The sequence below is a fragment of the Ochotona curzoniae genome, unplaced genomic scaffold, assembly GCF_017591425.1.
Source record: "Ochotona curzoniae isolate NIBS_2020 unplaced genomic scaffold, NIBS_Ocur_1.0 contig_2210, whole genome shotgun sequence".
Taxonomy (NCBI): Eukaryota; Metazoa; Chordata; class Mammalia; order Lagomorpha; family Ochotonidae; genus Ochotona; species Ochotona curzoniae.
This window is the reverse complement of record NW_024465369.1, coordinates 30717497-30744966: the sequence shown is the minus strand read 5'-3', so window position 1 is coordinate 30744966 and position 27470 is coordinate 30717497. Positions and strand designations below refer to the sequence as shown.

The 27470-nt window shown below is 41.0% G+C and overlaps 1 protein-coding gene across 1 annotated transcript in view; it reads right to left on the bottom strand.

Annotated features, from left to right (window-relative positions):
- Positions 1-27470, bottom strand: part of NOSTRIN (nitric oxide synthase trafficking) — a 55723-nt gene that overhangs the window by 6260 nt on the left and 21993 nt on the right. The window contains exons 3-12 of the mRNA XM_040972080.1: positions 26583-26666; positions 23689-23751; positions 23443-23524; positions 21418-21480; positions 18865-18963; positions 12400-12525; positions 5864-5962; positions 5635-5760; positions 1036-1144; positions 73-161 (exon numbers count right to left, since the gene is read on the bottom strand). Of these exons, the coding sequence (XP_040828014.1) occupies positions 73-161; positions 1036-1144; positions 5635-5760; positions 5864-5962; positions 12400-12525; positions 18865-18963; positions 21418-21480; positions 23443-23524; positions 23689-23751; positions 26583-26666 (940 nt within the window). The remainder of the gene's footprint in view (positions 1-72; positions 162-1035; positions 1145-5634; positions 5761-5863; positions 5963-12399; positions 12526-18864; positions 18964-21417; positions 21481-23442; positions 23525-23688; positions 23752-26582; positions 26667-27470) is intronic.

The window sequence follows — 27470 nt, the reverse complement described above, 5'->3', positions numbered from 1 at the left end:
GGCAAATGGTCCAGAGAGCAAGTATTCCAAAAATAAACCACTCATCCCCCCACATGCTCTTCAAATATTTACCTCGTCCATTAACACTGCTGTCTCTTTCTTGCTCTTTGCATCGGAGAAAGAAGAGTTGCTGGAGTGTGCATTAAACATTCGTTCCAGGCCTGGAAATGAAGTCATGGTCTCAGTGGGACACAGGTGGGAGTCAGTTACGCTCTCAGAGGGTAACAATAACCTGGATGTGAAGCCAGAAGGCTTCCTGGACGGTGGGAGAGGAGTTTCGGTAGGTGGTTGTGACTGGGCTTTCCAGAATGAATAATGGTAAAGAAACTCACTGTTCATTTACAATGTTGCTGCTTAAAGGTCTTGTGATTTTTCAACACAAGATTCTGAATTTCTTTTAGTTGAATCATTCTAATGATTCCCACATTTCTGCAATGTTAGGATCTTCCTCGTTATAGTCTCTGAATAATTAAAAACTCTTTATCTTGAGTTTCCTGACCAGTATTAGCTCACGTTGAGTTATTGTGACCCACAGAAAACCAGCTACCCAGATCAGAATCATCACTGTGGAATCATTTTTTAAAATCACTTACAATGTCTTGGGGCTTCTTCATGTCCAGTCATACCTAACTTCTAAGGATAGGATTGAATTTATGTATTCTGTACATTGTTTTGAAATTCAGTAAAAAGAAACAAACCAAAAACCCATACAGTTCCTGTGCATAGGCTTTGAATGTTTTAAATCAAAGTATCTCTCATTGCAGCCAGTTTCAGAAACACAGTAAAAGGCTGCATTTTAGAAGTTGGTAGTATAGTCCTTATTTGACTTTCACAAAAAGACCAACACATCATTTTACATTTCCAGATTTCTATCTTCTTCTTTTTTATTTTTCTATTTTCACACAACTAAAGATATGACTGTTCAAATGAAATGATCTTTGCCTGTGTCTGTAAAAATCTATTAATTTTCACTCTAAGCGTCTTCTGAGTACGATACGTTCCCTAATTGTGTCACCCAAAGAGATCACTACGCACCTTCTTTGTCTCTTGATGCTTTTTCAATATCTCTTTCCAGTCTTGACAATTTTGATTTTATTAAAGATTTCCGTCTCTCTTTATCCATTGCATTGTTAGGATCTTCTTCCTTAATGAAAACAAAAGTATGTTTAACAGTTTAAGGTGGAAAAGCAAAAGTTGCCAGTTCCAGTTGTACTAAAGCTTTGGGTGACTTCATTTAACTTTATTTTTATGAAAGAAAAGAAGTAATCTTTGGCATAACACACATTGTTCTGCTATAGATATAGAAAACATCTCCTTTCTCACAAAGCACATGGTTGCACCACTTTCTCTAACAGATCTTTAATAGGTCAAATAATTCTTAGAGGATGGGCCTATCGTTATTTCAGTTTCTTGATAATTGATTGGCTAAATAGTTATTGCTCCCCATTTATCTTTTTTTCAAGTTAGAATCCTTTCTTGTTTCAAATATAATACCACATATGTGCCCTGGGGTGGAACTGACTCAAAAGTAGAACAATTTTATTTTATATTGGATTGGTTATTGCAAACATGTGAGTTAAAACACATGCTCTGTTCACAATGGATTTATAACATACTTAGATCTGTCACATTAAGCAGAACTTTAAACATAAAGCCACACACATCTATAAACAGTGCAGACTCAAAGAGCAGGGACAGATGGTCTCACCTTCAAGGAGGCAAAAGGCTTCAGCAGGACTTAGACAAGTAGAGGGAAAAAGGGCCCTCCTGGCAGGAGGGCTTCAGCAGGACTTAGACAAATAGAGGGAAAAAGGGCCCTCCTGGCAGGAGGAATGGTAGAAACAAAGGACTGAGGGAGGGCCATGGGATTTATCAGGGATAATGAATAGATCAATGCTTTAGCAATGCCAAAGGAAAAATAGTTGTCTCATGGGTATAGGGCTGAAGCACAATTTTATGATATCAGCTGCAAGAACCTAGTCATGATATCTGAATTTTCATGGCTATTGTATCAGGGATTAAATGAAAGAAATATAATTAGGATGTTGAGGTTTTGAGGTGGCCCAACATGAGTGTGGTACAGGGAAAGAAACACTTGGAGAAAAGGGGAAATGATAATGCAGAAAGGATGTGGAGAAGGCCAGCTTCTCGGATGAGGAGCAAGGAAAATGAAGATCCTCAGGACTCGTAGAGATAATACTCAGATCTGCCTGAGGAGTAGGAAGTGTGAACACCTAGAGCAGGAAACAGCCTCTCTACTACAAATATAGCTAAAACTGTTCTATATAGTATTGTTCATTGTGCACAGTAAACGTTGCCCTATAGTCTTTTTATGTGCAATTCTTACCACAACTCTTTGTGGGTCATTTAAATTTCTCCATGTTAACTGTGACATAGATAAATAAAAGATGGCCTGAGTTGAAAAAGCTTGGGAGTGTGTATTTCTGAATCTCAGCCCTGGGACATTGACCCCAAGATCTCTACCATTCCTTCACATGTCTGTCCACAGCTGAATGATAACTCAGTGCAAAGATGCATTTTTTCCAGTTCTGGAGCTTCCCATGTTGGAGGAATGCAAGACACTGTAGCTCCTGAGCCAACCCAAGATTTCACTGGGTTGGTTTGGAGAGTCCTAATGTTTAAACAAGTATTTCCAGACTTGGATTACCTCTGGATCAACTGGAGAATGGAGTAAACTATTTTGATTTAACTTTATTTAATTCATCCTTCCCTTCTGAAGATTTGTTAGGAAGATCAATACTAGAGGAGGCATGTAAAACACAGACACAAGCTTTTGAACTTGACATTTACAGTAACCTTATAAATGTTCTCAGATTGCCCACAAATTCTTGCATTTAGATTATTCACTTATCATGCCTGATCCTTGTAAATTCTGTAACATTGAAAACAAAGCAGTAAATGCTTATTGCCCATGACTATAAACAAAGTATGGTGCTTTGCTCCAAAGATATAGCAAGACAATTCTGTTCACTTCTTTAGAAACACAGTCCTTTCTCTTAAGTTCTAATGTGCTGATGTTTCATAGAAGCCAGAAATTCCCTCTGAGCATTTTAATTAAAGAAAAATTGTTGTGGTTGCTTGTGACATTTCAATAGAACCAGGAAGAATGACCCTTATTTTTTACCTGCTTAATTAATAGAGGCAATTTCACTATTTCTTGAAGAAAGTGGTAGATACAGTTTAATCACACATTTTCCTATCTCAAGGCTCACCCACCCTCTTTGGGAGAGGGACAACAGATACTTTCCTCAGGTTTTCTGGTGTTCTTTGCATTTCCATCTCTGCTAAGCAGAACTAAGGTTCTGCTTCGAACAAATGCTTCTTTTGTTAATACACTTTGCCCTTGCCAGAGTGAGAAAAAAACACTTAGTTTAAAGAATAGTTTGGGGCCCAGGGTGAAGGCTCAGAAGCTAAATCCTTGCCTTGTATGTACTGTGATCCCTTATGGGCATCAATTTGTGTACTAGGTGCTTCAATTCCTATCGAGCTCCTTGCTTATGGCCTGGGAGAGCAGTCATAAGAGTGGCCCAAAGCCTTAGCACCCTACCATCCACAGTGGGAGAACCAGAAGAAGCTTCTGGCTCCTAGCTTTGGATCAGCTCAGCTCTGGTCATTGTGGCCATTTGGAGAGATAATCAGTGGATGGAATATTGTTTTCTCTGTCTCTCTTTCCCTGTGTAAACTTGCCTTTCCAATAAAAATAAATAAATCCTTAACAGAAAGAAAGAAAGAAAGAAAAAGATATAGTTTGTCCTTTGCTGCTGTCTGGAGGCTGGGGAAGGAGAAAGTTGATTAGGGTTTACTGTTGTGCCCAATCGAACCACCTTCTTCTCCTCCCTTCATTATTTGTTCCCAAGCATAGGGCTTCACTTGGACTTTCAGTCCCATGGGTGGATGGTTCTACATGTTACACAGGACTGCGACTCCCTCCTTTCCCACCCCAATCAAGTTTCTGGAAATCTAAATTAGGTGAAGTAGAGGGCTCAGGTGAAGACCCCTATGAAATTCCTTTTACATTTTGGTAATTAGTGAGTGGCCCTTACATTAGAACACTAACAGCATATCTGGCTCTGACTAGGATCACTCCGTTTTTTTTTTTTAAAGATTTATTTAATCTTATTGTAAAGTCAGATATCAGAGAGGAGGAGAGACAGAGAGGAAAATCTTCCATCCATTGAATTACTCCCCAAGCAGCTGCAACAGCTGGAGCTGAGCTGATTTGAAGCCAGGAGTCCTGAGCCTCTTGTAGGTCTCCCATGTGGGTGCAAGGTTTCTAAGGCTTTGGGTCATCCTTGATTGCTTTCCCAGGCCAAAAGCAGGAAGCTGGATGGGAAACGGAACCACCAGGATTAGAATTGGTTTCCATATGGAATCCCAGCGCATGCAAGGCAAGGACTTTAGCTGCTAGGCTACTGTGCCTGGCCCACACTCAGTGGTTTTCATCAAGGAAGTTCATTCTTTTAGAAAGCTACCTAAACACTCTCAAAACAAGGTCCAGGAAATTTGGTCCAAATTTACCATGAGAAGGGAGCATAAGAAATGCAAATTCTTATTCCAGTGCAATTCACCTTTGCACAATCCCCAAGTGCTTACTGACAAGTGGATGAGACATCACCTTAGCTTGTAAGAGACAGTGATGCCTTGCTGGCCACATGTCCCTCTTGGAGCACCCATTCCAGGAAAAGCAGGTTGCCATGCTGTGAGACAGGGTGAGACCCAAATGGAAGGAAATACTGCCTCCAGTCAACAAATACTGAGGGCAAAAATCTTGGCAGTCACATGAGTGAAGCTGAAAACTGGTTCTGAAAAAGGCCTTGAGATACACACTGTATCAGCTGAAACCTTTTCTGTAATCTTGGGCATGATTCAGATACCCAGCTACCCTGTGTCTAGATTTCAGACCTACAGGCACTGAAAGATAATAAATGTTTTAAGACTCTTAGGTTTTGAGATAATTCATTCAATTGCAATGTGTGTGGACAATGACTACAGATGCCATATGTTTTTTAAATAATTGTTTATAGATAAGGATACATGTCTGCCTGGCATTACCCTTCCAGAAGATGAATTTATCTGCCAAAGTTCGTGTTTTGGAAGCTCAATCACCACTGCAACTGGGCTAAGGGGTGGATGCAAGAGGTGTTAGGTGATTAAACCTAATGGCTTAATGTTAATGCAGGAGTGGCTTCACCTTCACAAGAGTGGATTTGCTATAGAGTTTGGCCCTCTTTCATCCTCGCTCAGGGTGCAATACCTTTCACCACGTGAAGGCCCTTCACCTGATACAACCCCTGGGACTTGGACATCACAGCCTACAGCACCACAAGGAAGCAACCTCCATTCTTTGTGATTACGTAGCCTGGTATTTTGCAATAACAACACCAAACGGACTAAGACAAAGGCTGAATGCAGATTCTATCCAAAACTCCTTCCCTTCCTGAGAACATCCATCATTTCCATTGCCCAGTTTATATGGTTTTGGGAAAAAAAATCAACATTTTCAATTTCCAGAACGAGATATTTTCATTGCAGTTGCTTTTATTTTCTTCCAAATGTGTCCCTCAATGCAAGATTAAGAGCCATGAAGTTAACTTTGTGCCATTCCATACTTACAAAGTAATCAATCAGTAGCAGCTCAGATTTGTGCTCTGCTGTTGATGTTGCAGTTTCTTCCATTAGAGCCTGGATGTCTTTCTCAATATCAACCTTGCTGATGGCACAGTGAATCTGTGTGTGGCACTAAAATGCCAAGGAAAGCACAACAAAATTGCAGGGGAACAATAGCTCCTGTCAATTCTTACCAAAAAAATTATAAGCAATGGGGGAAATCTTCACTACTCACTGCAGTCAGTGTTTGACCAAAATTAGAAATATGTTGGCTGTACTGATTTAGGTTATTGCATAAAAGTTGAATTCTTTCCTTCTCCAGCTGCAGGATGCTCTGGAAAGGATGGAAAATGAGGCAAGATCAGCCAGTTGTTAGGCAAAACTGGTGGCATCCATAAAACACTGACATGTGTGAACAAAGCCTGAACAAACTGCTGAGATTGGACTCTCAATTCCATCCTATCTGCATTGCAAGAGAGAAACATGGCTTCATGTCCACTTTGTTACCCTCCTTCAAAAAGCATAAGCTCATAAACTTACCTCAGGCTCTTTTGCCCCAAAAGGCATTCGGTACAAACCAAGGTTACCTGGTATTCACAAATGAGGACAAGAAAGGGAGAAAAGGACACATCTGAAAAGCATTCGTGAGACTTAGAGAAGGAGAGGATAGGCCAGTTAAACCCAGGCAGATAGCTTGAAAATCTATTTAGAATTGGTTCTTGCACTTTTAAGGTATTTCCGTTTATCTCTGCAGGGACAACAATGATGTGACCCACATTCTGTGTTTAAGGAGACTAGGTGGTAAGGGTAGAATCCTAAGGTCTGATCAATTCACAATCTTGGCCTAAAATTAAGTCTGAAAGGTGGGCAGAGTCCACCATTAGATGGCGGGAACCTCGCCTCCCATTTTGTGTGGGATGATGAATAGGGAAGTGAGGGGTATTGCATTTGTTTTATTAGTTTTATTTTAGAACAAGTTGTTCCCCAGTCTTGCCACTGACAGAGCTTTGATAGAAGTGGCAGGTGTCCAGGGCAAACAGTCTTCCTGCTGACATCCATTCTTTTGTCCAGAGAAGACCAGGTTGGTTGCTTCCAACCAGGATACTACATCAGCATTCCCATCACATCAAGGGGAGAACACTCAGAAAACATGGAGGCTTTCATGACAAGGGCTCCAGGAAAAAACTGCTGGATAACATTACCAAAGAGAGGTGAGGGAATGGTTCCATCATAAAGCCTTTGGTGGGGTGAGGGAGGTGGGGCAGAGTGACACAGACAGTTGGGGTCCTGTTCCCCACATTCTGACTCTCCTGATTCATCTGCAGTGTTCCACTGGCTTCCAGCTTGGATGAGCCTCCTCTATGTCCTTGTATGGTTGTTTCATCCATGATAGATAGTCATTGAAGGTTGAAACTGCCGTTTGTGCTTTTATATTACAGTAGAATATATATAGCATAAGACAAATGTGTAAATAAAAGCACAGAATGCTGTAAATATATCTTTAAAATATACCCATGTTATCTCACGTTATTGTGCAACCATACCATCATGTTCCTTCTGAACATTTTTCATCTTGCAAAATTGAAATTTTACACCCATGAACTAATAACTGCGTATTTTCTCTCTCACTTTACTTCTGAGAACTACCATTCTGTTTTCTACTTTATGAATTTGTCTGCTCTAAGTACTTTAAGAGGACTCACACTATACTTATTCTTTGTGTCTGGATATTACATTAGCATAATATTAATGTTGAACCATTTCCCATATTTAGTATGTGTATGTCCCATTTTCTTATATTAACACTGCTTTTACATGCAAGCATGAATGCCTCAGGCAGTAACTGTGACCATTGATGCCCATCACATGAAGATTGAGATTTTATGCTAAGTATTCTGGTACTTGGATTGGAAGCCTGGAGCTGTGCCTCCTTGGGAGCCAAATGCCTTTGTTTCTTCTGCCAGTTGCTTAAGCCTTTCTCCACAACCACCGGCACCAGCCATTTGAATGGAGTCATGTCCCAGTCCCTTCTCAGTCCCAGGTACAGTTATGGATGCTGAGAAATACATACTGTCTCCCGAATGGATTGCCTCTTCAAAGCAGTGGGATTGGCATGTTTAGTAATCACTACGCAAAACATTCTGCTCCACGGTTCGCGCCTCAAGCAGGACAATTTTCCAAAAGTTCTTACCCTGTAGAAAATACCTAGAAAGCAGCTGCTCTAGTTTAGCACTTATGAGCAAGAGACAGGGGAGAAAATGAAAGTCAAGTGTGAGAAAACATTGTGCTGACCCAGGATCATCAATCTGAGGCTAGAATAACTAGTATCCCTTAATGGAGATGATAATGTGTAACCGATTTTAATTACATTTCAAAGAAATCATTAAGATGATCTATGTTTTCTCAGCAAAGAGACTCAAATACATTCCACTGTGCAAAGGGGAAATCCATATGTCATTTAATGAAGTGATGTTTTTTATGATCTTCTTTTTATATAAAATGGGCATTAGAGAAGGGAGGACCATGGACTGCCCTCTTGTGGTTCATTCACAGCGCGTGAGAGACAGCACCATCAGAGAGTTGGCAGGAAACAGCAGGTTGAAGCCTGTCTGGGCCTCAGGCACCATGACAATTTACACTTTTCATTTGTTCTGGCCTGTAGGCTAACACTAGGGGAAGAGCTTAGAAGAACTTCCTTTTCATTTAACTTGCTTTTATAAAACTTAGAGAAAAAAATAGTCTTTTTCTAAAAACTTCAGAATGTGTAGGAATAACCTAGTATCATTCAGAGATTTTGATTTTCCAGGTGGAGAGAGGCACCCGGGTACTTGAATGTTAGTAAGCTTCCTACACGCTTTGAGACATCGCCCCACAACTGCAAAGCTCCACAAAGACATAGGTTAAAAAATCATCTATAATGTCGGAGATGAACAGCATTAACACTCTGCTGTATGTCAGACTAGTTATGAGTGTGTGATTTGAACTTGCAGTTATGTCAAATCAACTTAGCTTTGATGTCATGTTCTTCTTTCTTGCTAACCTAACAGGTTCCTCCATTATTAGTTTCTGAAACACCATGAAGAGGTCAGTATTCACTCATTAAACCTTTCCTTTTTAAGTCGGGTGTGTGGGTTGTTTCCTCCCAGTTACCTTCAAGGTATTTTCAACAGAAATATGTGTCTTGTTTTCCCACTACTTTGTCAACAGGCACCTCAGGAGAAAATGCACTAGTATTCTACGATACCTTATATGTACAGTTGTACACCACAACCTGACAGTTTGCTCAGGTAGGAACCACACACAAACATGAATTTCAATTTTTTGCACTAAAATCAATCTTTTAAAATAATTAATTAATTAATTGAAAGGTAGAGAATCAGAGAGAAGGGGGGAGACAAAGAGGTCAGCCATAGCTGGTTACCCTACCAGATGCCTGTAACAATCATGGCTGAACCACACCAAAATTGAGAGCTAGGAACTAGGTCCAAGTCTTCCACATGGGTGGCAGGGGTCTAACTATTCGAGTTGACACCTGCTACTCCCCAGGATATGTGTTAGCAAGAAGCTGGAATTGAGAACTGAGGCAGGACTTGAACCAGGAACTCTGCTGGGAGGATCTCAACTACTGTATCAAAACCTGCCCGAACAAATGGATCTCTTAGTTTTATTTTCTGTGAGCTTTTTGAAATGCCTGCATAGACTGTGGTCCCATAATATTAAAACAGAAACTATAGTGACATTGCAGTTGTCACAAGGCCATAGTGCAATGTGTTAGTGACATGTTTGTGCTAACACTGGTGCCAACCAACCTACGGCACTGCCAGTGATATAGCACACACACTTAAGTGCAGTATGTAGCACTTGATAGTGGTAATAGATGATTGTATTGCTGTTTACATTTTTATTGTACTACATATTTTATTGCTACTTCATACTGTACTGCTCTACAAAATCATGTTTACTATAAAACAATCTGCCATAGTATGCTAGCAGCAATCTTACATGTCTCTTGTTTACTACATCTCTTCAGTGTATCAAGATGCCATGTTGATGGGTTGGCACTGTGGCAGAGCAAGTAACGCTGCTTTCTATAGTACTGGCATCCTATACTGGTGCTGGTTTATGTCCTGGCTGCTCCACTTCCAATCCAGCTTCCTGCAAATATGCATGGGCATGCATCAGAGGATGTCCCAAGTGCTTGGGCCCCTGCATCCACATGGGAGACCAGGATGAAGCTCCTGGCTCCTGCCATCAGATTGGTCTAGCTCCAAATATGATGAACATTTGGGGAGGTAAATTTCTGTCTGTCTGTCTAACCCTGTCTTTAAAATAAATCAAAAACATAAAGATACCATCTTGAGAGATTGGCTTCTACCATCAACATCAACAGTTAAGTGTAGGAACTGGCATGATGGCTTAACTGCCTAGTCCTCTGCCTACAGCACCAGCATGCCATATGGGCACTGATTCATGTCCTGACTGCTCTGCTCCCCATCCAGCTTCCTGCTAATGGTCTGGGAAGATGGAGAAGGATGGTCCAAATGCTTGGGATTCTGTACCCATGTGGGAGACCCAGAAGAAGTTCTCAACTTCTAATGGGCTCAGCTTCACCCATAACAGCCACTTAAGGAAATGAACCAGCAGGTGGAAGATCTTTTTCTCTGTAAATCTATTTTTGTCTCTCCTTTTGTCTGTAACTCCTGTTTCCAGTAAAAACAGGTACATATTTTTTAAAAAGAGTTAAGTGTAAGTACACTCCATGATGTTCCCATGATGATGAAATCACCTGACTTTTTATTTCTCTGGGCTTATCTCCATGGTTAGGCACCACATGATATGTTTACCATCTGTCTGCATCCAAAGTAGTGCCACTAAAGATTCAGCTTTAGAAAACCTGGGAAAACAGTTATTCCGATTATTTTCTGTTGGTCCGATGAGGAACATTGGTTGAAAATTAAAGATTTACTTTCATTTTTATTTGTTTATTTGATATGCAAAACGAGTGAATGAGATTTTTAATCTCCTTGGTTCACTCCTGCAATGCTCATAACAGCTGAGGTAGGACAAAGCCAGGAGACAAACTAAATCAACATCTCGCTCCTCCATGAGTGGCAGGACCCAGTGACTTGCATCATCACTGTACCTCACAGCATGCATGATATCAGCAGCTAGAATTGGGAGTAGATTTGGAACTGAAACCCAGGCACTCTGGTATGGAATTCAGTCATCTTAGGTGACATCTCAATCAGTAACCAACCATCTACTCCCAAGAAAGGAAACATTTAATGTGCTTGACATATATTGTGAGTAGCTCTCTAAAACAATTCCTTCAGTAAGTACTATTCATACCAAGCATTTGATTCTTCATGGTTTTTGATAGTGTGGTGCTTGCCTTTTAAAAATAGAGTTATTTCTACCAACTGAATTGTTTCTTCTTGCAAGGCAAGAAATGTGGCTTAAGAATAGAAGATTTTCAAAGTAACTAAGTATAATTTTGCCAGGTGGTTTTTAGAATTAATTTCTCTACTTAATAGTCACACTTAAGTTTTTAGAGTATTTCGCACAGTATATATTAGACTGTCTTGAACATAGTTCAGTGAGAATCCTGTGAAATAATCTGTAAACCCAACTCATATGAGAATAGAAGGTGAAAGAACACCTCATGGAACTCCGAAATGAATTCTTATTATTCATTTTTTTACACACTAGAAATAAAATGAAAAGAAAATGAAACCAAAACAGCCCAATTGTTCCACTTCCATCTCTCACATGATATAGTTTTCTTTTAATTCCATTTGGCTTATTGTTTTATATCTCTCCATGAATCTACTATTTTACTCTTAGTAAACACATGAAAGATGCAGAATTCTTAGAGTAATATGTAAGACAATGATCTGCTGGTATGTACAAGCCAAAGAGATACAAAGTCAAAGCATCATTACTGGGTTAAGGGTAACTTGATACAGGCTGTCTCAAGTTAGGTCTAATGTACCTGGGCTGGTACTCAGGAGGCAAAAGAAAGCTCATGGGATGGTGGCTGAGAGGATTGCACTAACTAAAAAGAGGGGAAAGTAAAATACTGGTGACTTCTAGCATGATAGTAACAAAAATCCAGGAAATAAGAGAAGTCAGAGGAAATCCTATTTTCACTTAAGGAGATTTTAATTTTGAGTAGATACTCCAAGTGACTTCAATTTTAATATATTTTTAAAGATTTACTTATTTTAAATTGAAAAGCAGATTTTACAGAAAGAGTAAGAGAGACAGAGAAGTATCTTCTATCTGCTGGTTCACTCTCCAAATGGCTGCAATGGCCAGAGCTGAGCCAATCTGAAATCAGGAGTCAGGAGCTTCCGCCAGGTGTACAAGTGGGTGCAGGGTCCCAAGCTTTGGGCTGTCCTCCGCTACTTTCCCAGGCCATAAGTATGGAGCTGGATTGGAAGTGGATCAATCAGGACACAAATTGGCACGTATATTGGTTGTCAATGCCACAGGCAGAGGATTGGCCAGCATGCTGGCTCTGATTCTGGCACACACACACACACACACACACACACACACACACGTACATATAATGCATATGTATATATTTTAAAAACTTAATTCTTCAACATTATTAAAGCTGAGATGGAAGGAAGTCTTTTGAAGTATTGAAGAATGAATGTCTTGTCACCTTTGAGAAAATATTGTAAGGAAAAATCATTTATGTGAAAGACCTGCCTAAAGAAAAAGAGACCAAGAAGAAGAAGAAGACTTGTATCCGCAGCCTACCTGGTAACAGTTTTCTAGTGTGTTTTCCCACTTCAGTCTGGTAGAATATCCTGCCATGTTCTTTTGGTAGTAATTTTCATCTTCTTTTTGCAACTTCTCAGTTGATTTTTTCAGTTTGTTGAGGAGCTAAATCAAAACATTATTATTATGTACTCATTAAAACATATATGAAATCTCTTTGGAATTCTATGGAAAGAAATATGTGTGACCCAATGGCATGCCTCTTACTTGTCAGCTGAAGACATAAAGAGTAAATACAGATGAAAAAACTAGAGGTTATTTTTTTCCCCAGAACAAAAAGAGTGGCAGGGCTTGAGGAAAAAACTAAGTGCCTTTCAGTGTGATTGCTTAAGGAAATAAACCACTTAAATGTGGAGCAATTTGTCCACATTCATCAACTCAAGAAGACAGCCAAATAACTGTGTATTTGAGAACTGACAGTGCAGGTTAAGAATCTCCAAATCAAGACAGCCATCTACCACAAGACTGGCAAGTTTTACAGACTTCTGTGCTTCCTAGAGATGTCTGGAGTCGTATAACTTTTAGAACTAAGTTTTAGAATATGTCTGGCTATCATCCTGTCAGATCATCCTAAAGTTAGCAATGGAGCTTTGGAATCAAATTTCCAGGAGGCTACAGGCAAGTGAGTTAATCCTCATGAACCACAGTTTTCATCTTTGTGATGGGCACAGGGGCACATTCACTGGTTGTCTTGAGGGTTCAAGCTGGCCGTGCATCTAAGGCACATGGCCCGCAGGCCCGCATCTGTTGTATCAAAGATTAGCAAGTATATTGTTGCCAGTGAAAAGCCCAAAACACACCCCCGTATTTACTGTTGGTTATGGCAAGCCTCACAGGAGGTATTCTGTTACCCTCATCCCCTGTGATCTGCTTTTATACAAGAAGCCTCTCCTTTCTAGGTACCAAGATTGGCTTTTTACTTCTTAGATCATCCGTGATTCAAAGTTATATAAAACTCCCTGGATCAGGCATAACTACAATTGGTGAGCAAACTGCCCAGACAAGTGCTTTCACGTCTCTGAGATGAGCAAGTTGCATGGCATGAAGGATGTTCACACTTCAGCATCTCTAGCAATGATTTCAGATGCTTGTCAAACTGCACATCTCAAAGCCTCCCAAGTCGCAACACTGACTGAATATCCCTGCCATAGGATTAAGAACTCTGAATTTTCACACTCTCTTCAGATAATCTTCATACAAATGGTCTTTGAAACATACTTTAGATCTTCAAGGAGTCCCTGACTTAAACAGTTTAGGGGTTTCAATGACAAGGACAAGGACAAAAGCTTTTAAAAAATGAATCACTTTTATTTTTAAGGACTTTTTGGCTAGTGATGCAATAATGAAGAACACTTATCCAAAATGCTGAAAGTTGATGCGACTCACTTTATTACTACAACTGCTATGCTAGCTGTTCAGTTGTGGCTCAGCTCTGACATATGACCTCCACAGGACACATTTGGTTTTGTATATCAAGTTCCATGAACCACAGCCCTCTACCAAAACATAAGCTTGGGAATTTTATCTGGGCAGCAACACAATGAGTGGGCTTGACGAGTGCCATGGTTATACTGTGCCAAGTCATCATCCCACATCTCCAGAGCTGGGAGCTTCTTGAGCTTTAAATCACTACTCATATTCCTCAGCTGCAGGACAGAACCATGGATTAGAGGGTCCTGCGTGGCCAATTCCCACAAATACACCTAAAGAGAAAGAAATGAGGAATGCAGATGCCTGTGTTCTCATTGAAGAAGTCTCCACTGCCAAAATTGCCCAAGACTGAATTCTTTTTCTTTTCCTTTTCCTCCTTTCACCACACCCATTTCATCCATTTGTCCCACACACTTTTATTCAGTGCCTATCATATACCATGGGCAAGGCTTTGGAGACACCTACACAGACCACTATATCCTGTGTGGTAGATTCCAGGATGGCACAGGTAGCTAAGTGCCCCTGGGGCACCCAGGAAACACGTAAACTGTGTTTTGATCTTAGTGATATTTAAGCCACGACTTGGAACATCATAAATTATTTAAACGTCCCCACACGAATAAATCTAAATGAAATTGGGAATTGTTGAGGCAAAAAAAGTGCGATTTGATAGAAAAATCTAACCAATCGACAAGCCAATGGTGATAAGATTCAGGCAAACAGTTCTGGAGAAACACTATGAGATATAAGGCAGAAGTAATGTGTGTGAATCAAGTCAGGGAGGGGTACGAAGTTACGTAAAGGAGTTGGTCCTTTATTCTGGGGTCCCTGAGAAGCCTTTGAAGGATTGCAATGTAGTATGACATGATCAGATACAAGTTTCAGTAACGCCAGGTTGCGTTTGTGCATGGGAAATACATGGGATGGGCAACCCTGAAGGCAGAGACCTATTTGTTCATTACAATAATTCAGGTCAAAGGTGAGTGAGAAACAGAAGGAGAAGTAAAGGTTCAAGAAATATTTGACTTCAGAATGACTTTTTGGGAGAATAGGATGGGTGATAATATTCAAAGATATGGAGAATAGAGGAATAGGGAATATCTTTGGTAGAGGGAAGCAACAGGTCTCATTTTGGATAGTGATTTGAGCTGTCAGAAAGCAGTTTAAAGACTGATAGGGGCTGGAGTTAGCCATGTAGGTGTTGGCAGCATGGATTTGGCAGTTGCAACCTTGAGAGTGTATCTATTGAGTATCTATGATGTGCAGAGAATCTGGTATTGAGCACTATTTTTGGCATTGGAGATAATGATGGTGAATAAAACCGAGAAAGGCCCAGGAGAGAAATCTTCAGATGCAGGAATCCATAAAGGTCAGGCAAAACAGGATGTGTTCATAAAGGAGGCTAAGATAAAACTCCCAGAAAGGTGGGAGAAAAACTGAAAAAGCAAGCTAAGCTAAAGCAAGAGCTTCTAAAAGATGGAAATAAACAGTGCTTAAGGATTTGAAGTTCAACAAGGTCAGAACTGGAAAGCACTTACTGGCTTGGCAGGCAGGGACACTGTGTGGGATGGTGGGGAAGCACATTGGAATGGTTTATAGTGTGAAGAGGAAACAAAAAGGTGGAGAAAGAGTGTAGATAACCATTTTAATAAATCTTAGTGTGAATAGAAGAGAGGCTAATATCTGGACAGGAACAGGAACAGCAGCAGGCAAAGTTGTGTTTCTGATGCTTGCTCCTGTTTTCCCAAGACGGGGGTGTGAGGGAATGAATACTTGTGCCCACACCTACAATTTCATCTGATGAGCTCTACCCCTCAATGTGGTTATGTTAGGAAGGCAGAGGGGTGGTCAGCTCAGGAGAGCAGAACCCCCATGGATGAGATTAATATCCTTATAGTAGGAATCCCATAAACTTTCACTCTTTCTGCCTTGGGAGAGTACACCCAGGAAACTGCACCCCGGGAGGGCACCCTGATGACTTCTGTCTCCAGGACAGTGAAGACTAAATGCCCGTTTTTTGAAAGATTTATTATTTTTTGTTGTGAGAGAGAGAACAATAGAGAGAGAGAGATTTTCTTCTGGTTCACTCCCCAAATGAGTGAAACAACCAAGGCTGGACCAAGCCAGAGCCAAGAGCCAGACATTCCACTCAGCATTCCCACATGGGTACCAGGGGCCCAGGTTCTTGGGCCATGTTCCCATGCTTTCTCAGCCACATTAGTAGGAAGTTGGAACAACCGGGTCTTGAATGGCACTTTGAGATGGGACACTGGAGTAGAAATTGTGGCATAACCTGTGTAATCTGAGATTGGGAAGACCAATGGAAGTATCGGAAAGGGGCTGCCAACAATACTGGGGGTCAGGGTGGTAGAGTCCTTTAGATTGTGTGAGAGACATGATGGGACTGGGTGGGAGCACAGGGCCAAGACTTGGCCTCTGCAGTACAGCCGTGCAGACTCTGCGGCTTCAGGGAGCAGACAGCTGAGCCATGAAGCAGCAATCGGTTCATCTGCTAAAAAAGGGAGTGTGAGGAGAGCAGTGGCAGAAATCTGAGAAACTGGAAGAACTGTGAACCGCAGAGCAGTACAGAGGACAGGCTGGGGCTGATGGCACAGGTGCTTCTGTGTGGGATGAGAAGAGAAGGCTGCTGTACATTCTCAGCACCTGGCCTGAAACAGCTGTAATTATAATAAGCAATATAAAGCAGTGGGTCTGGGATGCGGTGATAGCCAGAGGTTAAGGCTGCAGTACCAGCAGGAGGAGTGCCACACCATGGACATTGCCCCGCTTCCCATGTCCTCCCATCCTTCCCAAGGAAGCTGCCCATAGAGGAAGAAAGGAAATTTATATCTTAGTTATGGGAGCTTTGTTCTTGGTTATTGCTTGGCATCAATCAAGAGTAGCTTCTAATGAGGGCTTGGAAGACCTGGGATAGGTGGTGGTGCTTAACTTTTTAATACTCTGAAGGCTAGTGTTCCCAGAAGCAGCCTCATTATTCAACTCCTGTTATGATGGTTTCAAACTGTGAAGACTGACATGTGAAGGCAGAAGAACCTTGTAAAACCTTGTTAACAATGAGCCTAAGTTATTCAACTGACAGTTTCTTCAGCTGGATAGGACCACCTGCAATGACGACTCCCTTTTCCTTATAAGAACTTTTGGGGTTGCAGTGGTGCTAGCTGTGTTTGCTGCTGGAGGTTGCTACTCTTAGAAGAGATTCTGATTATTTCAAAGGTTTTTGATCTGGGGTGCTCACAAGAGGCATGTGAGGTAAGCTATTGAGGTGTGGGCAGAAACTACCTGATTTTTATTCCTCCACTTCAACATTATTTATGTTCCTTTTTGACTAACAGCACAATTATCAGGCTTACTATTACTTAATATATGAATGGATGCTGATGCCCACATGTGGTTACAGGTGGATCCTGAAGTGGCTTCTGCCACATGGGAAGCTGCCAGGAGGTCTGGCATGTGCTTTCCTTTCTAGCTCCCTGGGGTATGCAGCGATTGGCATGAGCTTGGGTCAGGTGGATTTGCAGACTTAGCATCGAATTGCAATCAATCATTGTATGAAGTATGCACACATATCTTTAACGGATGTCTGCCAAGAAAGTCTACGCTGCTGTTACTACTAAGGATGCACACAGGAAGCTGCAAAGAAGTCAAAGCTGAAGTTTTCTGCTGTTCCTGCCTATGCATGCACCATCACCCATGTACAAAGCAAAAACTGGCATGGCATCGTGAGGCCTTGAGAAGATGCTGATGAGAGAGTTTGTTTATTTAGTGACTTAATAATTTAAATCACTGAGAGGAGTGCTAGGAATGTGAATTTATTGTGTTTACTGTGATCAAGGCTAAATCTTTCCCCAAGTGTATATTTTGCCTGAGAATATTGCTTAATGATTCTGCAAATGCATCATGATTTGCTAATCATTTAAAATATTATTTCATGTTTATCTTATGTGAAGATTTCTACTATTTTTTTCTTAAGAGACAAGGAGACAGCAATAGTAATACTGATAGGTGTGTGTGTGTGTGTGTGTGTGTGTGTGTGTGAAAAACAGAAAAGAGGGAGGGGTGGGGGAGAGAGATCCTGTCATTTACTAGTTGACTCCCTAAATGTTCAAAATAGCTGGAGCTGGGCCAGGGCTGGAGCCAGGAGTCAGAAACTTAATTCAGTCCTAGATGGGAGGTAGGGACCTAATTGGAGCCATAATTGTTGTCTCCCAGGTGCTCAGATTAGCTACAGTCTGGCCTCAAACCCAGGTCCTCAGATACAGGATATGGGCATCTTAATCAGAATCTTTGAACCTCCACTTCATAATGTTCTGTAGTGTTGTTTACATGTTAGTATGATATATGAACAGTTACGTAAATTACATATCTAGGTATATCTATATACCTAGACTTATAAGGAGTGTAAAATGAGGGGTTTTTATTAATAGAATTCTGTGACAAAATTTGGAGTTTGCTCTTGTTTGTCATGTTAGTAATATTTCTTTAAAAGTTTTATTTAATTTTAGTTTCATTCCATTCGAAAGACAGAAGCAAAGAGAGAGAGAGAAGAAAAAAAATCCAAACATTGTTTCATTCCCCAAATGCCCACAACAGCCAGAGTTGGAGCCAGGAACCCAGAACTCCATCTACTTCTATCGTGCAGGTGTCAGGGGCCCTCAAACCCAAACCATCATTCACTGTCCCCCAAGATACATACTAGCAGGTAGCTGGAAGCTGAATGAGAAGCAGAGGAGACAGAATCAGTCATTTCAACATGCGATCCAGGAGTCCCAGGGGTGACCCAAGCCACCACACGAGATGCCCTTACCATCATGCTTTTTAAAAACACCGATGAACCAGTAGAGATCTGGAATTATTTTTCGTGTGCTTCCAAGCTACCTTTCTGTAGAGATTGCACACAGAGTGTGGAGTCAATTAGTTCTCTTACGTTGGTGGCTAAAGGCATGAAGCCCGTCTGTGTCTGAGTCACATGGGCTGTCAGCCCTAACAGCTTACCTTGCGCTTCTCCTTTTCACTCACAGATTGCTTGGAGCTTTCTACAAGATGGAAAAGGGCTTCATGCTTCTTGGTACTCACCATTAATTTCTTCTTGGCCTAGAGTCAAAAGCATACATTCCAGGAAAAAAATAAAAGGAGTAGAGAATACTACCTACAGAGGGGGTTCTTCCCGTCTGAATCTAATGGCCTGTCATGTGTCAGCTGGAATGATTGTTCATTTCTTACTCCTTTTCACCCTCAGCTCCAAAGCTGCCTGAAATATCACTGCAGCAAACACATTGCCTTGAGATGCATTGTATATTTCTTCATTACATTGCGTATACTCTGGAGGGTTATATATTTTTGCTAAATCACTTAAGGCCTGCAAAACTGTGCAACATTTTTTTCCCTCACTAGCAAAATGGTCTTACCACAGAAAAATATTACAACAAGCACTGCAGGCTTCATTATCTTAAACCAATCTGATTATCTTAAACCAATCTTGATTGATTATCTTAAACCAATCTGATCGTGATTGAGGTTGTTTTAAAATGCTCTCCTAACAAGTAGACATCTTGCAAAGGTAGACATCTTGCTTCTTGATGCCCAGGCCTGGGAGCTAGGCAAAGGCAGCTTGCAAAATGCTCTGCCTTTCTAGAGGTAGAGATGCACAGAGGTGATTGGACAGTAACTCCGAGTCTCCCTAGCCTGCCAATGCCCAACCTTGGGGTGGGTTACAATTCAGGAGATCATATCCTGCTCGACATGTTGAACTTGGCTGAAGGTGAAACTCCAGAGGTAAAACAAACCAGTAGATTCAGATTTGATTGGGATCCAGCCTCTTCAGGAATTGAGCTGTTTCAAAGACTCCCTGATTTGTCACCTCAAGACTGCAAAACTGTAATGCCAGAGGATGAAGGGGCAAACTGGGTTTTGCCTTTCTGAGGGCTTTGACCTTGGGAATCAGAGGCAAGACCACTTCCCTCTCTCTCAATATGACAAGGCTCTCTAAATGGGGTGGGGAGGGTCGTGGTCCTCTTCCTCCACCTTCCGCTGTTGGCATGCCTGCTGAAAAGTGAAGCTAGGAGGCAAGCAGAGTTGGTCCTTAAGGCTTCCATGGCTCCCAATGACTTTTTTTTTAATCGACAGGCTGGATGGCTTGAACTGCATGCACTTGGGGAGAAAAATATTATGGCTGAAGAATTTTATGTTGTCTATTTTTTTCTGTTACCCTTCACAAAAAATTCAAACCATTTTATTTAGAAAATGATTTGGCAGAAACTGGGAAATAAGGAAAGTTTTTCTTTTTTAAGTCTTAGAAGCAATTTTAATATCTGAATGTTGTTTCAGGCTTTTGGTTCATGGTACTGAAGTTCTGTGAAAGCTGAATATTTAAAGAAAATTGAGTTTTAAAAGCAAATTCATTTCTAAAAGACTCATCAAATCAAGAGCAAAACTGGAAATCAATGAGTAGAAACCCTTCTTGGGACATTTAAATATTTATTACAAAAATGATCCTGGCAATCTTGCTTTTTACTGGTAGAAATTCATGTATCTCAACCATTTTTTTTTTGTCTTTGGTTTGTGGATTTCTCAGTTTCACAAGCAGCTTTAAAACCCCTTGTTTCTGAGGTCATCTCTGGTTATTTGGTAGTAGAGGCTGTTTACTGCCAAGGTTCTCTTGTACACCAGCTTGGACACATAAAGAGAAAATGATAACTCTTGGAGTAGAAACTGCCTCAAGGAGGATCTCTGGGTTTTCTTAGCAGAGCTTTCCTACTTCAAAGGAAGTTTTCTTGTACTAAATTATTGTAGAATGTTCTTATGTATACATGGATTTCTTTTGTTTTTTATTGTCACCGCTTAAGAACTTATTCTCCAGCGTCCCACGCCGGATCACAGTTCCTATCTTCCATAGCCATTCATTATGTTCTGCACAAATATGTAGCCACTTAACCTTCGGGTAACTAGAAATCAAGGATCATGTCAATGTAGTGTCGTGCACAAGAGTGCACAGATAGGCATGTGTGTGTGTCCCCTCCACGTGTCACCTCCACTCCTCGCTGTGCTCCTCTCACTATTGAACGCCCTTCTACAAAAAACCCAAAGCTCAGGTATTCATAGCCTGTTTCCCTAAACGGCACATTACTCAGAGAGCTGACCTCGGAACACAATGGCTGGTGGCAGTTTTTGGCTCAACTATTATCCTTCAAGAACATGACTTGGCTCTGTATCTCAGTTTATGCATCTACAGCATGGGACCATGCAGAGTCATATATCAACTTGGGTTGTTGCAATGATTAAATATGTAACTATGTAGGACTTGGTACCTAATCATCATTGCTATGTATTTGTCCACTGTGAATAATAATTGTACATAGAGTATTGCTTTCTAGTTGATTAAAATGAAGGGACATGTCAAGTTGGGAAGTAATTTAAATGAGACAACATTTTTTCTTCAGTTAGACTAAGAAGTACTAATGCTCAAACATGCAATCACATTTGTACAAAAGCAAAAAAATCAATGCCAAAAAATTTAGGTTAACACAAGAAATATTTGTGGATACTTGCCTTAATTTGCTGATTCCAGTTGCTAAGAACAAGGTTAGCTGTTTTTTCAGCTTCATTGTCAAGCTATTGAAAGGTGGAAAAAAAAAAAAAAGAAGAGAAACGTTTTTGCTTTTTTCTTATTTAGCCAGTGCTGTGGACCAGTTATTTGTGTTCATCCAAAATTACTCTTTTCTTTCATTCCTTCCTTTCTTTTTTTCTATCTCTTTAAGACTTATTTATTTTAAAGGTAGTAATTTAAATAAATAAATTATTCAATTGAAATTTAAATATTTTTATTTAATAAAATAGTCTGTTTAATAATATAATTATTTAATAAAATAAATAATTTAATAACAAATTATTTAAATAAAAAGATCCATTTGCTTAAAGGACACTGAGAGAGATATTCTATCCAGTAATTCACTTCCCAAACGCCCCCAGATGACAGCACTGGGCCAGGGTGAAGCTGGAGCTCAGAGATAAACCCAGGTCTTCCACATGCCTGACAGGGACCCAACTTCTTGGGCCATCACCAGCTGCTTCCCAGGGTGCACATCAGGATCAGAAGTGGATATGGATTTCAAATCCAGGCACTGCTGAGTTCTTAATTATAGTTAATTTTCTCCTTGATTTACTTATTTATTTTTATTGATGTAACTATTTGAGAAACATACACACAGAGAGAAACTGCCAGTTCACTCCCCAAGTGCTCACAGTAGCTGAGACTGGGCTGTGCCAAGGCTGAGAGCCTTGAACTCAGTGCAGGTCTCTATGGGGAGTGCCGATCAAGTACTTGAACCCTCACTGCTGTGTTCCAGAGCCTGCCTCAGCAGGAAGCTAGTCAGGAGCCAGAGCTGGTGTTAACTTGAGCAATCTGATATGTGATCATCCCAACTGATATTCTGAATGTGATACCAAATGCCCACCACTGGCTTGGGAACTACTCCATTCCTATTGAAGCAAGACAACATTTATTATACAACCACTGATGTTGATTGGCAACACAAAGTGCTTAAGAACTGTGTGACACACGAAGGAAAAGGCAAAGGAGTCTACATGACAATGTTGTGAAAGGAAAGGTATCGAGAAAAACTGGAGGCTATGCAGAAAGCAGACCAGATGCCCCAAAAGAATGGCTGTGCTGATTGTCTTTGGTTGTAATGACTAGTTGATGATTGTCGCCATTATTATCTTCTCATTATGTCAAACTAATAAGCATAGAAAAGCATCTTTTTAAAAACTGTGCTGATCATTATTTTCAATTCTAACATCTGAAGACAATGTTTAGTAACGTTTGTGACAGTTCTTCCAGTTTTCTTGCTGTCATGTGTGCTTTTTTTTTTTAAAAAAAATAGCATTGAGATCATATAGTTTCAATTTTTCATCTTTCTAATGTAATATTGTGTCATAAAAAAAAACCCCAAGCAATTAAATTCTTCTGCAATAAAATTGTTTATGATTATCATAACATTTTACTGCTTGGACTTACCATAAATTTACTTTCTAATGTAGTAACTTTCACTTTTTCAGTATTTTTTTAAGTGAAGATTTATTTGTTTGAAAGGCAGTTAGAAGGGAGAGAAAGAAAGAGCTTTTCTATTCATTGGTTTATTCTCCAAATGGCTGCAATGATCAGAGCTGAGCTGATCCGAAGCCAGGAGCCAGAAGCTTCTTCCAGATCTCCCAAGTGGATGAAGCAGCCAACCTTGGGCCATCCTCTGCCATTTTCCCAGGAACATTAGCAGGGAGCTGGATCAGAAGTAGAACAGCAGGGACTTGAACCACGTCCATATGGGATGTTGACACCACAGGTAGAAGAATAGCCTGTTATGCCACTAGGAATGGCTCTCACGCTTTCAGTATTTGAAACAGGACTTTAAAAAAATACCCTTGTGCATAATCCTGGATGCGCTCCTGTTTGTTTTTTATGATATAGTCTTGAAACTAGTACTACTCTCAGGATACTTTCTCCTTGGGCAGAAGACCAAAATCCAATCCTGTTCTAAACCAGTGGGAAGAGGTGGGTGGGAAAAGATTTTGACTCACTGATTTCCTCTTCTTCTCTTGCACACTCAGAATTTGATGAGTCGGTTTTATTGCTTCCAATTCGATTGCTTTGCCAAGTTTTCTGAAAATAGATCATAAAAGACACACAGACATCGTATCACGGCTTCTATCTACCTTCCAAATTGCTTTCTAGGGGGAAATAAAATGGTGTGTTTTGATGTATCTATTCAGTGCATATCACACGCACTATTTACAGCTCTCTGTGGATGGGTGGGGAACACTTACTGGTGCAGGTCTGCTGTGGATTTCATGCCCTCCGAGGCCCAGGCCCAGGCGCTGCTCAGACAGCTGGTGGGGAAAGCAGAGAAGAAAGGTGAGAACAGTTTTCCTAGTAAATGCTGGGAATTCAAGTAGCACTCCCGATGACTGCATTCAGCCACTGCGTTCAGCTGCCTGACCCTGTTTCGGGAGAGTTCATCTCCTGAGTGAGATTACCTTCTGCTTGGCTCTTTATTCGCCTTATAGTCACTCTAGTTACGGCTTTTTCCATAGTTATCTGAAGCTTAGATTTTCATTTTCCACTTCCTGAATGTAGAAAATCAGGGAAAAACAATACTCTAGGGTAGCAACAGGTGGGAACAAAGGAGGCCTGAGAGACAGCCATGCAAGAGGGCTTCATAGAGTGAGATAGAAAATTCCCAGAGACATGGGGCCAGTTTCAATGTGATAAAAAAAAAAAGTTACTTTGTTTTTATTGGAAAGGCAGAGTTATAGATAAAAGGAGAGACAGAGAGAAAGATGTTGTATCTGTTGGTTCATTTTTCCAAATAGCCACAACTCCAGGAGCTGAGCTAATTCCAACCCAGGAGTCTCTTTTGGAATCTCCTACATAGGTGCAGGGTCCCAAGGACTTGGGCCATTCTTGGCTGGTTTTTCAGGCAGGTTAGCAAGAAGCTGATTTAGAAGTGGAGCAGCTGAGACAAGAACCAGTGCCCACATGGGATGCTGGCACCACAGCTGGAGGATTAACCTACTACATAATAGCACACAAGCCAGAAAAGTCCTGCTTTGCTTTTTGGGAGTTACACGTGCACACTTAGGTAAAAACCGGTCAAGTCAACACTTGAGATAGATGGTTATTACACTGAAAAACCAAATGTCAATAAATTCATCCTTTAAAATAGACAATAGATACACTTTTCAGGGAAGAATTTCACACATGCCTCTCAGAGGAGCTGGGCAGCCAGACAGGAAGTCAAGCCTGTGCCTCTCTGAACAGAAACACTTCATGGTTTCCTGCAAGGCCTTGCATAATCAATTTATCTGACCTTCACTTAACGCATCTTTGACATTCAAAGTAACTTGAGATACCTACTAAAGAACCTAAAACAGAGTATGATTTGGGAAAACATTCACTGAGTGAGTGTAATTGAAGATTGTACTAGTCCTGAGGGCCAATACAATAGCTCAGCTGACTAATCCTCTACCTTCAAGTACTGTCATTCCATAGGGTGCCAGTTTGTGCCATGGTTGCCCTACTTCCCATCCAGCTCCCTGTTTGTGGCCCGGGAAAGCAGTACAGGATGGGCCAAAGTCTTTGGGGGCCCTACCTGTGTGGGAGGCCAAGGAGGAAGCTCCTGGCTATTGGCTTTATGGCCATTTGGGGAGTGAACCAGTGGATGGAATATCTGTCTTTCCTTCTCTATATGAATCTACCTTTCCAATGAAAAAAGGTTGCAGTAGTCCTGATCAACTGAACTTTCTGGATAAGAGCTCTTTGGTGGCACCATGCTGTATCTAGGGTTGCAAAACAGTAAGACAACATGTCCCTGCTCTGCCACCCCTCTTGTTCTTCAAGGGATCATTAGAATCAAAATCTTCATGGACACCTATGGAGGTTTTAAGTGTCAGGTTCTCTGCTAAGCACCCTTTGTGTAATATCTCCTTATTTCTCAGAGTAACCTTAGGTCTCCAGCTTAAACAGCCCTGAGGGATAAGACAAGTTTGTCCTAGGTTATTTGTAGTTTAGGATAGAGGTGATATTTAAAAGTGAGCAGTCTAAATAAAAGTGTATAGATAACTAGCCGCAATGTTATCCTGGATCTTTTGTAGCCAATTACAATACTCTGCTAAAAATACAAATAAAACTCAAAATCAGGGCAGTTTCAAGATTATCACTTGTTCTTGCAAACGATCCTTAAGGCAGAGAGGGATTTTGAACTTCGTAAGTTTTCTTTTTCGACTTTCCTTGTCTCTCTTTCTTCTCCCTAGGAGGCTTCAGCAAAAGCACTACCAGATTTGGGTCAGCGCACATGCGTTAGTCAGAAATTGCTACAGGAAGAATTTTTTTTTGGTAGGGAATTAGCACTAATGGGACATGTTTTAAAAGAATAACACATTTTTTTTTTCCTCCCAAGAAAGGTATCTATCAAGCTAAATGCTGCAACATACTGGAAAGAGCCTGCACTGATATTTTAGTTCTTTGTACACATAATCTCATTTAGTATGCACACCTCCCAAATCCTCTTCCAAATGCCTACACAGTCACATACACACAATGGGGCAACAGGGAAGAACTTTTCAAAAAGTAAATAGGAATGCATATTCCGTGAAATGGATGGGTAGATTTCAAAATTATTTTGCACCAAAATAAATTTTGTCTTTTAACTGCCATTAAATGAATGATTTGAAGGACTTTTCATCATTGCTTTTTCTGCAGAAACCAGGGCATAGACAGGCTGGGTTATTCATCCAAGGTTAGAGTAGAAACAGTACAGAATTCACTCTTTCAGGCACCAGGACCTTATGTCTTAACTATACCACAATCCAAGTGAAACATTGTCGTCAAGGTCGATTGAGTGTGGGCTTGGGGGTCATAAGACCAAGGAAGAGTCTAGTCCTAAAACTCAGCTGTATAGTGAGGAAAGGTCTGTGATCTCTGCATGCCTGAAGTCTTTCCTTGTAAACAGGGATAGTAATCAGACCTTTCCATGGCTTCTGTGGGGATTCAACAGGAGCCAGGCATTTCACACAGTGTGTGGCACATGGGAAGCAGCCAAGAACTGGATGCGCAACCTTATAAACCTGCCACAATCATAAGAGGAGGAAGTTTGAATTGAAATATGTGTTGCTTTTTCTTACCCCTATTTTTTTTTCCGTACCTCTGCCATGATACTTACTTTTTCCTAGTGTTCTGTAATGCTTTGCTCAGCTTGCTTGCCAGTTTCTGGAGTCCTTTGGCATAGCTAATCTCCAGGTTTGCCCTGTTAGCAAAAGATGGTTAAGTAGGCTAGGACATGCTGGCCACAAACACACACACAATAAAGAAGGGATAAAGTTGAAAGGTAATATCTACATGTTTATTACAAGGATTCTTTTACCTTTAGGCAGATCCTTAAGAATACGCAAGAGGACCTATGACGGGAGTGTGTTTTACTTGACCTTCTTTTATACTACTGTGTTTTGTATAAAAGCGGTGTTAAGTTCTAACTGCCAGTACCTATGAACTGAATCTTACTTGGAAACAGGATCTGTGCAGATGAAATCATCAGGATGTGTCCCTGTAAAAGGTGGGCATCAGGACACAGCCACAGATATGTACATGGAGAGGGCACCTTGTAAACATGACAGCAGGGTGCAGGATGACACACCTACAAGCCAAAAGAATCTTAGATTGCGGGCACCAGCACCAGGAAGTAAGACGACTGCTTCCATTCTCCCTTCCAGCCCTCAGAAGGAAACAGCTGAGATGCTGCCTTTCTCTTAGACGCCCAGCCTACCAAATTCTGAGAAAACATGTGGGTTGTTAGAGTAACCCAGTCTGTGGCGCTTTGGTGTGGTACCTCTAGCTAAACAATGCACTGGCATGGGACAGAAGGCTGTCGCACACAGGGAAGCTGCTTGGATAGCATCTAACGTGCACTCGGGACACCCACATTGCTTGGCAGAGTGCTTGCATGCACTGGACCCACTCTTGATTTCAGCTTCCTGCGGATGCAAGGCCTGAAAGGTAGCAGGTGATGTTTCAAGAGGCTGGGTCCCTGTCACCCATGTGGGAGACTCAGATT